At 43.7% G+C, this 13,825-nt stretch overlaps 2 protein-coding genes across 8 annotated transcripts in view; one reads left to right on the forward strand and one right to left on the reverse strand.

Moving 5' to 3' along the window:
- The window catches only part of LOC308059897 (uncharacterized protein), a 77,534-nt gene that overhangs the window by 57,487 nt on the left and 6,222 nt on the right, over positions 1–13,825 (reverse strand). The gene's annotated exons all lie outside the window — the stretch shown is intronic.
- LOC308059907 (uncharacterized protein) overlaps positions 311–13,825 on the forward strand; it is a 39,842-nt gene continuing 26,327 nt past the window's right edge. For 4 of the 7 annotated variants that reach the window (XR_013926481.1, XR_013926482.1, XR_013926483.1 and 1 more), the window contains exons 1-3: positions 322–4,886; positions 8,143–8,240; positions 13,275–13,794. Coding sequence is in view for 1 of the 7 variants with exons in the window: in XM_080377905.1 (XP_080234031.1) it covers positions 13,471–13,794 (324 nt within the window). In the remaining 6 variants the exon portion in view is untranslated. Of the gene's footprint in view, positions 13,795–13,825 lie in introns of all 7 variants that reach the window. The other 3 variants (XR_013926479.1, XR_013926480.1, XM_080377905.1) reach the window with 3 other exon arrangements.

Raw genomic sequence — 13,825 nt, forward strand, 5'->3', positions numbered from 1 at the left:
CCACGTAGACTCCAGCAGAGCATCCCCATTGCTGCTGAGAGGGGTGGAAAAGCATGGCCACGGCAGAGCAGCCACAGGTGACGGAGAGTCTCTCCTTTGGTGTGGGCAAATGCTTTCTGGCTGACCTAAAACATCAGTACCAGGTACCTTTTGCCCAGTGGGGTTGTACAAGCTTCTCTGTGACTGTAGCTGTGAGTTACCACCTTCCTGCAACTCCTTTTGGCTCAAGAAGTCCCCATATACCAGCAGTGGATGGTCAGGATGCAGGAGAGGTGGTGAGAACCAGAGGATGGCACCCACGGTGGGCATGCTACAAGGCAAAGCCTTAGGTGCAGGATGCCCATCTCAGAAACACAAGGAAGGTGGAAAGTCACAGCAGGGCGTGGGGTTGTGTGTCTCCAAGAGACAGGAAAAGGTACAGAGGTCAGGGTGGAGAGGTTGAGCCCAGCCTGATTGAGCTCCTTCAGCTCCATCATCCCTGCCAGGCATTTCTGAGCATCTAACAACCCTCAGTATTTTGCAGTGTCTTTGTTTTCCCTCCCCATAAGCTTAGCCAGCTGCTCTCTGAACCTTTACCATCTATGATGTCCTCTGTGTGTGTGTGCGTGTGTGTGTGCACGCCCATGGGGAGCCCAGGCACACAAGGAAAGATACCCATGGTGAGAGGACAGGCCCGTGCTACCCAGTTCTACAAGATCTGCTGGGGATGAAGGATGCAAAACACAGTCCATTTTCACCTTTCCTAACCTGATCCACAACAGCCTGCAACTCCAAGGTACCAATGAGGAATCCCAAAGTGACCGGGAGACATCCAAGAGGCAAATAATAAGGAAAAAGTGGTTAATTTGGTTAGGGAATACAAATAGAAAGTAAAACTGCGTTGGTGTTAAATTAAATTAACTTGGGGATTTTACTAGCACCACGAGCATGTAAACATGCATCTTATTTTTTCATCTTTCTCCTAATTTTTCATTTTAGAGGCGCTGACCAAATTGCAGCCAGGATGGCAGCATGTTGCAGTGTAAATTGGGCTGGTCTGGCTCTTCCCCAAAAATAAATCCTTGCGTTATCCTGAGCGGGCAACAGAGGCTGTGCAGCCAGGGATGGAGCGATGGAGTCAGAGGAGCAGAAAACAGCCAGAAGAGGGTTTTACTGCTGCAAAAAATAAAGTGGCAAATTTGGGGGGCATTATAAAGGAGGCAGGAAAGGTCAAGTGGAAGGGTTAATTCTTGAGGATGAGAAGGGTGAAGAAAACTTCCAACAGTGTCAGGATGGCCGAGTGGTCCAAGGCGCCAGACTCAAGGCTCTGCTGCCTCTGCCTGGGGGTTTCTGGTCTCCGAATGGAGGCGTGGGTTCAAATCCCACTTCTGACCCACCTTTTCTCCTGAAAGCTGAATTTGTAAATAATTTTTAAAAATAATCCTTCCATTATGCCTGCACCTGAGTTTGGCAAAACACCAATTCTCCATTTCCTCCCCGCCACCCGCACCCCCCCCCAAACCCATGGTGTGGTACCAATCTCTACTGTTCACCCATCGCCAACTGCATCCACATGTGGAAGAAAACCACATGGAGGGACAGGTGGTGGCAGCGGGGTGCACGCGGCCCCACAGGTGGTGGTGGGCACCAACACCCACCTGCCGCTTCCCTGGTGGTCTAGTGGTTAGGATTCACCACTCCTGCTGCCATGGCCCAGACTCAATTCCTGGGCCAGGCTGATCTTGCTTCTTTTAAAGAATCACTGCTTTAATTGTCATGGATAACAAGTTGATGAGGGATGGGCTTAGCGGAACTCAGTTATCACTGTCCTGGGGTAACTTAGACCGGTGGGACTTCTTCCCCAGCTTGCAGCAATTCCCATCATCTGCTGGTAGTTAAAGTATGCATATTCAAGAATCTATAACCGCCTACTTGCAGCATGGGGGCTGTGAAAGCCTGTATTTCTCTAAGGTAAACAAACACTGACAGATTCTCAGTAACAAAACACTGAGCCACAGCCCAGACCCTCACCATCCTTTCCTTCAAGAGAACCCACCACCACCACCAAGGGCTTCTGCATTTGGACTTTATTGCAATGCTACACTGACTCTTTCATCTGGCAGACTCCCCACTCCACCTGGCGCATTGCTCTGATCTTCCCAAACTGGTGGTTGCACAGATCTTGTCAGCAATTGGGGAGCCTTGGGGGCTTCATTCCTCTCCCTGGAGCCTTAGAACTTGTTTGTCACCCAGCCAGACCTCAAGGGAGGGATGATGTTGTCTCTAGCACCTGTTTTTAGGTCCCACATGGCCTTCGCCTGCATGCACTGCAAGACAGCTTTCGCTTGCTTGAGACTGTTGGCAAGGATGTCCTTTGGCCGCTTGGTCTTGGTCAGCCCCTGTCCATAGGCCATGACAACAAGCCCTTCCTGGTGGAAGAGAAGCCACGTGGCCTTGGCGTTGGTGCAGAGGGATGTTTCAGAGTCCTTTTCCTCTGCTTCTTTGCAGGCCGACGCTTCACCTGGCTCAAGGGCTTCCCTGACTTGGACAGGGATCTCTTGTGCCCAAAAAAATCTTGTACCCGGGTGATGCACCCCATGGGTGTAGAGCTGTAAGGTGCAGTGTAGGAGAAGCGGCAGAACTCTGCGACCAGGAGAAGGGGAGAAGCCATTGATGGTACTGCTCTCTGCAGCACCGGCTGGCATTTAGAGCAGAGTAGGGTATCCCCATACTCTTGGTTACTGTGTCGGGGTAGGAACTGTCATCTAATTCAAGTGGTGTTTTCAGTGATGTGTGTGGAACTGCACGTGCAATACCAAGACAACAAAATGAAGCATTTGAGAAGGGATGGAACTTATTTCAGTAGGGAGGCTAGGAAGCATTTAAATTAATGATTTTATGTTAACCTTGTTAAGGCTAAGATGAGTCATTGCAGACTTCAATGACACGTGGTTTGTCTGATGTAATGCAGACCATTGGTAAAGGAAATTATTAGAAAGAGATGACTTTTTCATTTTTTGTCCTGTGTGTTTATGGCTGCAGTTTCAGAGTTTTTGCTCTAGGAGTCTCATTTTCTAGAAAGACAGAACAAGGAAAACATTGGGGTTTCTATGCAGTCAAGTTCTGACAGGCTGACAATGCACTGTGCGCTCTGTACTGACTATTTAGGGGCACGTCTTTGCTGTAAATGTGAGGTGATTTGATAGATAAGAGATACTTGTGTTTGCAAAGCATCAGTCTGTTCCCAGTGTCTTGCAGAGTGTAACGCTCTGTTAAACATTCAGGAGCAATTCCTGTACAGCAACTGGAGGTTGGTAACTTGGCATCCTGTGGTGTCTTGTTTACGTGTTAGAACTAGATAATCTTCATGTCCCTATCCAAAGGTAAAATATAAACAAAAGAATTTTCATACCCCTGTTCCTTCTCTGTTTATAAATGGTGAAAGTACTGAACAGGAAATAAACGGTCCTATACATTAAGTCTTAGCAAATCTTCAGGGTCAGCTGGTATTTATTTAGTGATTCTTAATGGTTAAATGTGAACTTGCAGAATAATGACTGTATGTTACTGATTTCCTGAATTAGCTTTCATCAGAGGAGTGCAAGAGGTAAATGTGAGGCTATTTTTTAAAAAAGTCCTTTTGAGTGAGAATTGGAAACTACAGGTCTGAGAAAGCCTGGCTTCTAGATCAACCCTATTGACGTGAACCATCCTGAAACTCGTAATTCTCATGGCTAAATGCAATCCTGCAGGGGAGTCACAAATGCAGTAGTTCTTGCAGAAATCAATGAGCACAGGCGTTTGCGGTGTTACTGTCAGTGTTTCCACAAAGTCACCAAAACAGAAGTTGAGCTGTCATGGTATAAAAGCAAATGCCATTTCATGAAACAGTAACTGTCTGAGAGAGGAAACTATAAAATAATAGAGAAGAATAAAAGGAATATCTAGGAAATAACAAAATGGCAAAGTCTGGGATATTTTAGTCTGCACTGAACTAGTTGAGCTGACTGAGAAAAAATTGGCTTTGAAATTTTTTTCTTGACCAAATAAATGACTTGTCATAAAGTACTTGCAAAGTCCTTTGGAGGATTTTGACATTGCCCTTCCCTTAGCTGTTTGTGAGCTGTCAGTAGTGGAGTTTGGTCAAATCTTGCTTTATGATGTCCCTTTTTTAAAATGTATTGTCTGATTTAACACACAGTACTTTCAAAATTGCTTTTGTTTGGTTTAGTGAGTTACTACGCATTTTGATTTATAGCACATTTCTAAATATGGGTAACTTGTTACTGCCAGTTTAAGGAGATTGAATGCTACGCAGACACCTCTGTGTTGGCGCTTTGCTCGTGTGCCACACAGCAGTTACTGCATGCTCGGGTCTAAGAGTACAGTCTCCTTTCTGGGTTAAGTATGCTGGAGCAAAGGCAGTCTTCCCAAATCATGTTGTAGAGTCTTGGCTCCTCATATTGCCTTTCTTTGCCTGTGAAAACTCCTTTCCTTAACACTTGTTTCACTTTATTTTGTACCCACTGCAGGACTGCTGACTGTAGGACAGTTTCATCAACTTTACGGTCAAGGTGTTTTCTCTCCTTACTCCTACATGGCAACCTCGTGCCAAGCCCCCAGCACTTTACCAGCACAAAGATTAGCTCCGACTCCAGTCCCTTCCACTTGGATCCAGCAGGGACCACTTGGGTTGCTGCCAGGGCAAGGGGCTTCCCCAGCTTTTCCAGATAAAGGGGCTGCCTTTCCTGTACTCCAGACACTTCCAACAGGAGCCACGTACATGCTCCAGACTGCGGCTTCTCTTCCGCCACTTCAGCAAGGGACTCAAAGCGTTGCCGCATCCATTGCAAATTGCAGCAGCTCTGCATCTTCAATGCCCTACTCACAAGCCTGCTATCCAACAGGTATGAAAAAAATTTCTGCTTTTGCTTTTCAAAAATAGATTTTAAAGTGAGACTTTTAAATATTTTTCCACAATACTCTGCCATGTGTATATCTCAAGTGAGAATTAGAAAGTGTCAAGTCCAAAAGGAAGTTGGACCTTTAAAGCAAAAGGAGTTTCTGTTTGGTATTTGTGTCTTTCCTCCAGATTTTGCGTGTCCCCTGGTGATCTTCTGGATAGCCTTTCTGTTGAGGTGAAAGGGTGAGGAGAAAACCATTTGTCCAAAATAAGTCAGTGTTAGGCTAACTTTCATATTATTTTTTAAAATTAAGCAAAACTTGGACAATGATATTAAAGCACTGAGACCTTGTTAAAAAGTAGTATCCTAAGCCTTGGTCTCATGTTTCCCCAGGTTAAGGTTTTAAAGTCAAAGATCGGTCAAAAGTATTGTGTACAATATTTCATTCTGCTCATACTATTTTTGTATCTAATTTTTTTTTCTTGCTTAGCTTTTTTATGTTGTATTTTCTATGCACTGAAGGCTAGAAAGTACAAAAGTCTTGGCTCCTTTCTTTTTTCTAAATTATTTCTGCCACAATTGTCAGTCTCACTTAAGCACTCGATTACAAAATAAACCAGTCTCACTTAAGTGTTTTTATTCTTCAGAAGAGGAGTTGAAGCAAATTACTGTTCTTTTCCTTGCCCTTACCTTGAATTGGAAAAATCACATGATAGGTTATTTTCTGGGGAGTGGTCATGTATTTGTTGTGGGTTTGTGGTGTTTTTTTTTAATTTCCCTAAAACTTCTGAAATTCAGAACAGTGACTCTTTCCTTGAACAAACTAAAGCTCAGTTATTATTCCTTCCTTCTGCCTGCTCCTCCTTTGGCAGCCGTACCTTCACAGACAGCTATCTATCCCTGTTTAGAAATCCTACACAGTGAAATCATTACATCTTTTGTGCATGTCTTCTGAGACCTCTGCTGAGAACATTTCAGACAATAATCAACAGTTTCCATAACGTCATTTTTGTCAAGGAAGGGTTCTGAGGAGCTGGGCATTTCTTGTAGACACACTTGAATGTTTTAAGAGACAGGCAACTTCTGCCATGTGCTCCTTGCTTTGTGCTCCTTATGCAAAGATTACTGCGGTGGCCAAAGTGTGGAGCCTGCCTGACCAGCTGCTATTCAGTCTTCTCCCAGGAGCAGGTGTCCTGAGAATCATAGAATGGTTTGGGTTGGAAGGGGCCTTAAAGATCAGCAAGTTCCCACCCGCCTGCCGTGGGCAGGGACACCTTCTATTAGACCAGGTAGCTCCAAGCCTCATCCAGAATACTTGCTTCATTAAGGTGGGAGGTGGTCCCCGCTTTGCGTCTCTATTGGTACAGAGCATAGGCTGAAACTCATCATGATGAATTGTAGTTGTCTCTGTCTCAGCTAAGGCCCCAGCCCTCTCCCGTAGTCAAGGGAAGGAAAGGGGCGTCTCGGGTGCGATTTCACATAGCTCAGTTTAAAGTTTGTCTTGGGGTAAGATTACTCCTGTCCTGGAAGTGCCTGTTTTGAGGTACTGCCTGCAGGGGAGCTGGGGGAGACCAGCGTAGATTTAGACATGAATGTGTAGATCTCTCCCTGGATGATGCTCGTTGCTCTCACTGGATTTGTAGAAGTTTAAAGGATAACTTGGCTATGTTGCTCAGGTAGAATCTTCTGGGGTGGGAGGTGGGTGTGAGAACGCAGTGAAAGTATGCCAAGATTTGCAAGGTGTAATCAGAACTAAAATACAGAAACTTATGGAATCTGAGGTGTTTAAAAACTCTGGTGAATTAATTAGCATTTCTGAGAATGTGACATTTCACTGGAGTATGATAAATCTTTTAATTTTCACTGTCACTTAGGACTGTCTCAGTGGTTTTACTTCTGTGCCTGTGTATCTCTTAATCTCTCCGCTATCCTTTCTTCTGTGTATTATAACATACAGAATTCTGTATATTATAACATACAGAATGCTGAAAGCGTGTTTCTTCAGATGTCCACATGAAAAAGTCTGGTTTCCTTCATCATGAGAGCACAGCAGCAAGATTAGTTTGTTTGGAAAGTGATAGTTAACCTTAAAAGATGTATTTAATAAGTGAGAGGACTAAAGCAGGCATCCTCAAACTACGGCCTGTGGGCCAGATATGCGCCCCCAGGGTCCTCAATCCGGCCCCCGGTATTTACAGAACCCCCCCGCCAGGGCTTGGGAGGGGAACCAAGCAGCCGCAGATGACTGCCTGCCACTTAATCCACGCGCCAGCCCTCTGTTTAAAAAGTTTGAGGACACCTGGACTAAAGAATGTATGTTCAATCTTATTCTTGGCTCTTTTCATTTCACTTTTGAAGTCCCATTCAATGAAATCAAAGTAGAACTTTGTCAAAAGATTTCTTTTTATGTGTGTTCAAACTTGTTTGTTAACTTCCGTGACAAAAAGATTTCCCTGGTTTTTCATTATGATTCTTATTGAAAAGTCAGTAAAATAAAATATGATCATCTAAGTCTTTTTTTCCCCACTAGCATTAGACCATAATTAGTTTAAGGATTTAGTTCTGTTTACTTTCAACTATCTGCAAAACCTTTGACAGTAGTAGAATCGGGTCAAAGAAATGCGTTGAAGCTTTATTATTTGAGAGTGTCTAACAATGAAAAATCAGTCATGGAGACCATGTGAGACATATTAGTTATTGGTGCCACCTGACAGTGCAAGTCCAGTTGCGCCTTTCGAACACATCTGTGCCTGTAGGGTTCATTTACATATGAAAACCTTTCTGGTGAGTGGTAGTTTAGGAGTAGTCATGATATTCTTCTGAATGATACACTCTCGGTCAAGATCATTCATTTTCTTTTTAAGTCTTAAAATTCACATGGTCACAAGTGTGTGTGCGTGTATGAACACCTAGGCTCAGCTATGTGAATATGCTTTCTGTGGTGTATTGTGACAAGAAAGTCAAGCAGCCAGATCAAAGAGGTGATATTAAGACACAAAAGACTGTGACTACGAAGTTTCTGCATGTGTGTGTCTGTTTATCAATACAATATATATTTTTAATATATCTGTACATACCTTAAAATAAATATTTTTAAGATTAAGAAATTGGTCTTAAAATGACTTGGGAGGTAACAATAAATTTCTGGAATTTCATTTACTGTGTGATTATTGAAATGTTTAATCAAAGTAAAGCAATAGAACTCTGCACACGAGACACAAGTTCCGGCAGTCTGATAGCTGTGTTTGAATTCTTGCAGCCACACCACAGAGCTGTTCAGCAGCAGCCCACACAGATCCTCTGGCTGGCTGTGCTGGTCCTGCTGCTTCAGCGTGCACCCACGACAGCTTTGTCCAGGTGAGCGTAGCCTACTGAAAGGAGGTGAAAGCGAGGGAGACTGTATGAATGAACTGCAGGTTTGTACACTTGTGAAATTAAGGATATAAATTTGAAAACTGATCTGCTTGATAAAGTGAAAGTGATGTGTTTACAAATACCTATTTCAAAGAACCACTGAATGTTAAACGGGTAGTTTTGTAATTCAGGTTAGGTTTCAGGGTAGCAGCATAGTGGGTGTCCTCATCAGTGGAGAGTTTTTTTGCTTGACTTCACCAGAATCACTTTTAGTTAATGAGCCTGCATTTGTATTGGAAGAATGTTCTTGCCTGGACAAAAAGAGATTCTTTAATATTATGAAAATACTGAGAAGCAGCTCCACTTCTTTGTCCCGGACAGCTTCCTGCAGTCCTGAGTTTCATTTGATGAACGAGAAAAACTAAGGTGACTTTTTGGAATGGGGCCCACCTCAGAGATCTCTTATTAAAGATAACTCCAGTACTTCCTGTAAATGCTTTATGTAATTCTAGTGGAAACTGCACCTTATTTGGAGTGCCTGGCTTATCAGATATCAGAAGATCTGAAGTAAGAATGCAAGAGCTTCCTTTTTTATTACAGCGTAATGCATATACTTTTTTTTCCCCCTCACAGAGGACAAGCGAAGCAAGTTATGCTTATGTGTGTTGAAAAGGGATTGACCTACCCAAGCTTGATCATCCAGTTTCCTGTCTTGCAAATATCAACCTTTGTCTTTTATTCGTGACTTCTTTTAAATATAAGCTTATCCAAGATGGGCAGGTTATGGCCAGGATAACACGTTAGTGTAAGGCTATAAATAGCCAACAGGCAGTCATGCCGTCGATATTGTAGTATTTATTTTTCACACCGTGCATCTTTGTCCTCTCACTTTCATTGTGAGCTGCTTTTTTCATCGAGGACGTGAGGATCCATCTGAGCGATGGGCAGTCACAATTAAATAGCTTATCTTGGAAGGCCGAGATCCATGGGGTAGTAAATCATTCCAAAGGAGTTGTCAAAGGTGGTGTTGTGGCTAGATTGAAGGATAATATACAGTGTCCAAAGGGTCTAGTAAAAATCAGTTGTTTGGAGAAGCAAGTCCGTGGGCAGTGTGTGGAGTCAGAAGAGCTTTAGGCCACTTGCTAGTGGTTGCTTTGTTTCCTGGAAACCCCCAGCAAAAAGCTGCCGAGCATCTGGGCAGACTGCGGGAAGGCGATCCTCTGCGTGAGAAGGCCAAAGGCGAGCAGTGCCCTGTATCAGTTCCACCAGGTCAGTAACCAGCTGTCTCTGAGCAGGGTAACACAGCTATCGTACCGCGTGGATCAACGGGACTTCTAGAGATTTCTGAGTCTTAGCATAGCATAGGTCATTTCTCCTGGAACGTGGTGACAGGCTGTGCAGGTGGTACAGAAGACAGCAGTTTGCCTGCGGTTCTTGCTGAGCTGTGGGGAATAATCAGTTTGCCTTTTGTGTGTTCTGGGGCATATACTTCCCCAGACTTCTGCTGGGGGATGTGGCAAGCTGCAGTATTGAGCATCCTGCCCTGCTGGTGTATCGATCATCCATCAGTAACCACTTGCACAAATCCTCAAAAGCGGTAAAATTCATCAGCCCTGGCTGACTAAGCATTTTTATTGTTCTTCACAAAAAATAGAACTATTGCATGGTGTATTTCCTATCGTTCCACTCAATACCTTCCACCAGTTGCAGGAATTCAGTGCGATGCTGTTGAAGCGTGGTTTGCGGGGCGTTTTAGGCTGTTTGGTCCTGCTGTGTGCTGCTAGATAGGAGTGGCAAAGCCTGTACGAAACTGCTGGACCAGTCCCGAAGACAGCGAACCGTATCGGCGCACTAGCAGTCAGCAAGCTGGTTACCAGCCCCGTTTATGTTGGATCCAGACGGTGCTTTGTGGTCTCAGAAGGAAAAGCGGGCACTCTTGGACAAGGAAGCCTAAACCTTGTGCTGTTCCTTACTGGGTCTTGCAGAGAGCATCACTTTTAAGCTTAGGAGAGATTAAGACAGGTGGAGTTTCTGGGTCTCGGAGGCCAGCTGCTGGGCTTGTACAGTACGCACCTGAGCTGCTGAAAGTGTTAGGTGACCCTGACTGGAACATGGGCAGACCAGGCCGGTAACTAACTGGTTGGTTGGCTGCAGTTTTCTCTCCAGGAAAAGCTGCAGAGAATTACTGCGTGGAATGGCAAGGGGATATAGGTGGTTATACCCAGACATGGTGGCTGATGGTGGTGTATCTCACCAGGTTTCTGAAATGGGGGTTTCAGAGGTTTGTATTACACTCTCATCACAGTTGGTTACAAAACAGGGAGCTCAGGTACAACTTCTTACCCATTTTTCATTTGGGTTCTCTTAAGTGGGGTTTGGATTAGTGTGATGAATCAGTATCCTTGGGTAGGAATGAGTCTTTTGAGAGACCTCCTGCTGTCTTCTGCAACAGCAGTGCTGGCAGCTCACAACCATTAGCTCAATACTTCCCCGCTGCTTTATCATAGATGTGAACTGAGGCTACATATTGGATTTCAGCTATTTTTTTTCCTGCTCCCACCTCCTTTTTTTTTTTTCTTAATAGCAGCCCTGCTGTTTGATTATTGCTATTACCATGGTTATTAAGCTGTCAGTATTTCCTCGTGGAGCTGAAGCAAGAGGTAACAGGAAATGGAAGAAATAAATGTGCAAGAAAAAAGAAGAAAAACTTTCTGACCTTAAAAGCAGTCCTAAGTAGTTTGCTTTTATTTGTAATAAGGAGTGATAATCAGCCATGTTATTTCAAAAAGAAATCAAGCCTGAACTAATTCCGATTGCCCAAGCACTCAAGCCAGATTTGTGTAGTCCTAGCGGTCCCTGAAAAGGTGTGGTTGTGCTTTAATTCCTGCACACGCTATGCTAATCTTATAAGTGAAATGCCCATCTTCTCTTTCACCACTTTAGCTAAGTTGGACCATTTTTCCTCTTGAGCTCAAATGACCAGCAAACTATTACTCTTTCAAGCCCTGACTTCTCAATCTTTTATCAGTTTTCCTTGTTTCTTTGCTGCCTCCCCCCCATCCTCATCTGTCATATCTTCTCCAGGTGAACTAAAAGGATTTAAATTGTACCTTTGCGTGGCCCTTTTCTCCTGTTGGAAATACATATGAGATCCTGTAGTGCATCCAAGAGGACAATATGTACTAAAACAGCTTCAAGCTGAGGTCCCCTAAGAAGAGGCAGAAAAAGATTCAGTATGGGTGAGTTGGTTGGTTGGTTTTTGGCAGGATGATCTTATTCCTGGACGGTTTGGTAACCCAGATCTTACTTAAAATCCTGACTACTTACGACAGTAAACAAGCAGTGCAACAGAAATGAAACACCTAGTTAACACTTTAAAAAAATTGAACTAAAAAAAAAATCAGATGAGAGGAATAATGTTTGAACCTATCTCATAAAAACATAAAGGTGGCTTACCCTTTAATGAAAAGATTTTGCTTAACTTAACCTAAATTTCTCAAATTCCGGGTTTTATTTTCCCCTCCGTTTCCCCCCACCCTCCACAGTTTGTGGCTATCTACAAACTGGCACATCTACACGAATCCACACTAGGACTTGACTCACACACCCAGAAGACGGGATCTCATCTCTTTGTGGTATCTCCATCAGGGAGAGACCAAGTCCTTCGCTGGCATTTGATCTGATACGGCTTTCTTAGTAGGTGATCCTCTAGCTTCCTGTTCTCTAATTTACTCGTCTCTGGAAGTAGCTTTTCATTAACCATGACCTCAGCTAAAAGGGCTAAGGATAGTCGGGCACTAAGGACTACTCCTTCATACTGGATCTCTTCCAAAAGAAGGCTGTATTTTAAATAGACCTGTTTCTGTTCAACGCCATTGTATGACTTGTATTTGTCAGAAGAAATGACCCTTCTAGTGTCCTTCGACTGAGTCACCTCCGGAAGAAGTAGCAGTACAGACACTGGCTGTTGAAATGCCATCTATCATTTCACTTGGGTAGGACTTGCTGCTTTGGAAAAACTCTTTCATTGTCGTCTTTCTGTTATAAAGGTTATTCGGTATATATGAATGCTACTAAAAAAATCATCACTGGATTGCTGATCGTGTCCTGTCGTCCTGTGATGTCATTACAGTGAAAAATTTTAGTAGTGTTCAGACCTGATCTGTGATGGCAAAGGCAGTCTCTGTAGGTTCTACAAGAAGTGTTTCTGACCTGAAATTCTGTCGGTTTTTTATGCAGATTGATGCAGACTTTGAGTTGTGCCTCTGTGGGACACTGTCATGACAGGAGAGTCCAGATGTGAGGCTGTGACAGGCAGGGCAGTTTTACAGTATTTGCTTTCACCGGTATTTGAACTCCCACTCATTCTGGGACTGGGGCATCCCTGGGGGGCACCCCTTGTGTAGATGTGCCTATGGACAATTGCTTGAGGAGGAAAATGGTATTATTGGTTAAGAAGCGGTGAGTTCCTCAAGTTGTGTTGTCCGTATGCACTTTTACAGCATATGGACCTTTTTCTTTTGCTTAAAAATGTTGTGGTTTATACTGGGTTTGTACACAACAGGAATGCTTGAGTTTCAGAAGGAACTGAAGGCAGGTGGATTTTCTCTCTCATTTTCTATTACGTATGTGGCATGTGAAGAGGGTGGTTCTAGTGTACCCCCACAGGTCCTACTAAGACCAGAAGTCTCTGATTTGAATGCTTGGGTATATTTAACACCTGCAGTGCAAAGGGTGTGCAGACAATGCATCTGCAGGCATACACCAGCTCCTGGTAAGTAACCTTCTCTCCAGGATAGACCATGAATAGAAGAAAGGAGGTGTGTCAAGGGCAAGGTGGTTAATGAAAATCAAGAGAAAGTAGTAGCCTTTTTTTTGCCTTTTTTTTTTTTTTTTTTTTTTGGTTAAACTTGCTATTTTAACTGAGAATAACAGACAATCTTTCAAGCTTTTGGATAAATGGATAAACAGAATCAGTACACATCCTGTCATGGTAATTTTTTGATACAAAAGTTCACTGCATTTTGTTTTTCCCAGGATCCTGGGATGCAGTCATCTTACGAAGCTGAGCTGATGCCATCTGACTGGCTATGTAATATATCTGAAGAAAACAGGAAGGCAGAAGTCAGTCTTGAAGCCACGTTTCAGGTTGCCGCTGAGGTGCGTTCATCATGCAAAGCTGAAAAGGTGGAAGTGGCACCTGCAGAGAGCCAGTATTCAATCCTGGAGTTTAATGGAAATCAGGCACTGCCTGTTAATAGTTACACACCTTCTTCCAACTGAGGAAAGCCAGCTGGAACGTCTCACTCCTCTAACTTTAGACACTTCATTTCTGGTCGCAGCAGATCGAGCACTGAATTTGTCTCCATTACAGCCTTCTGGCATTCTTTGTGCTGCCGATACCACTCTGTCTATAGAAACTGCTGCTGCTGCTGAAAAACTACAAGAACTTCTGACCACACAGGAAGCAGATGAAAAACGGAGTGAAGAACCAGATCACCGCCCAGCTGAGTTCTCCCTCATGTTTTTTCAGGAAGAATTGTTCAGTCCAGAGCAGGTAAGGGGTAAGGGGAGATAAACCATCATCT

Source organism: Falco punctatus (genome assembly GCF_963210335.1).
Source record: "Falco punctatus genome assembly, chromosome: 3".
Lineage (NCBI taxonomy): Eukaryota > Metazoa > Chordata > Aves > Falconiformes > Falconidae > Falco > Falco punctatus.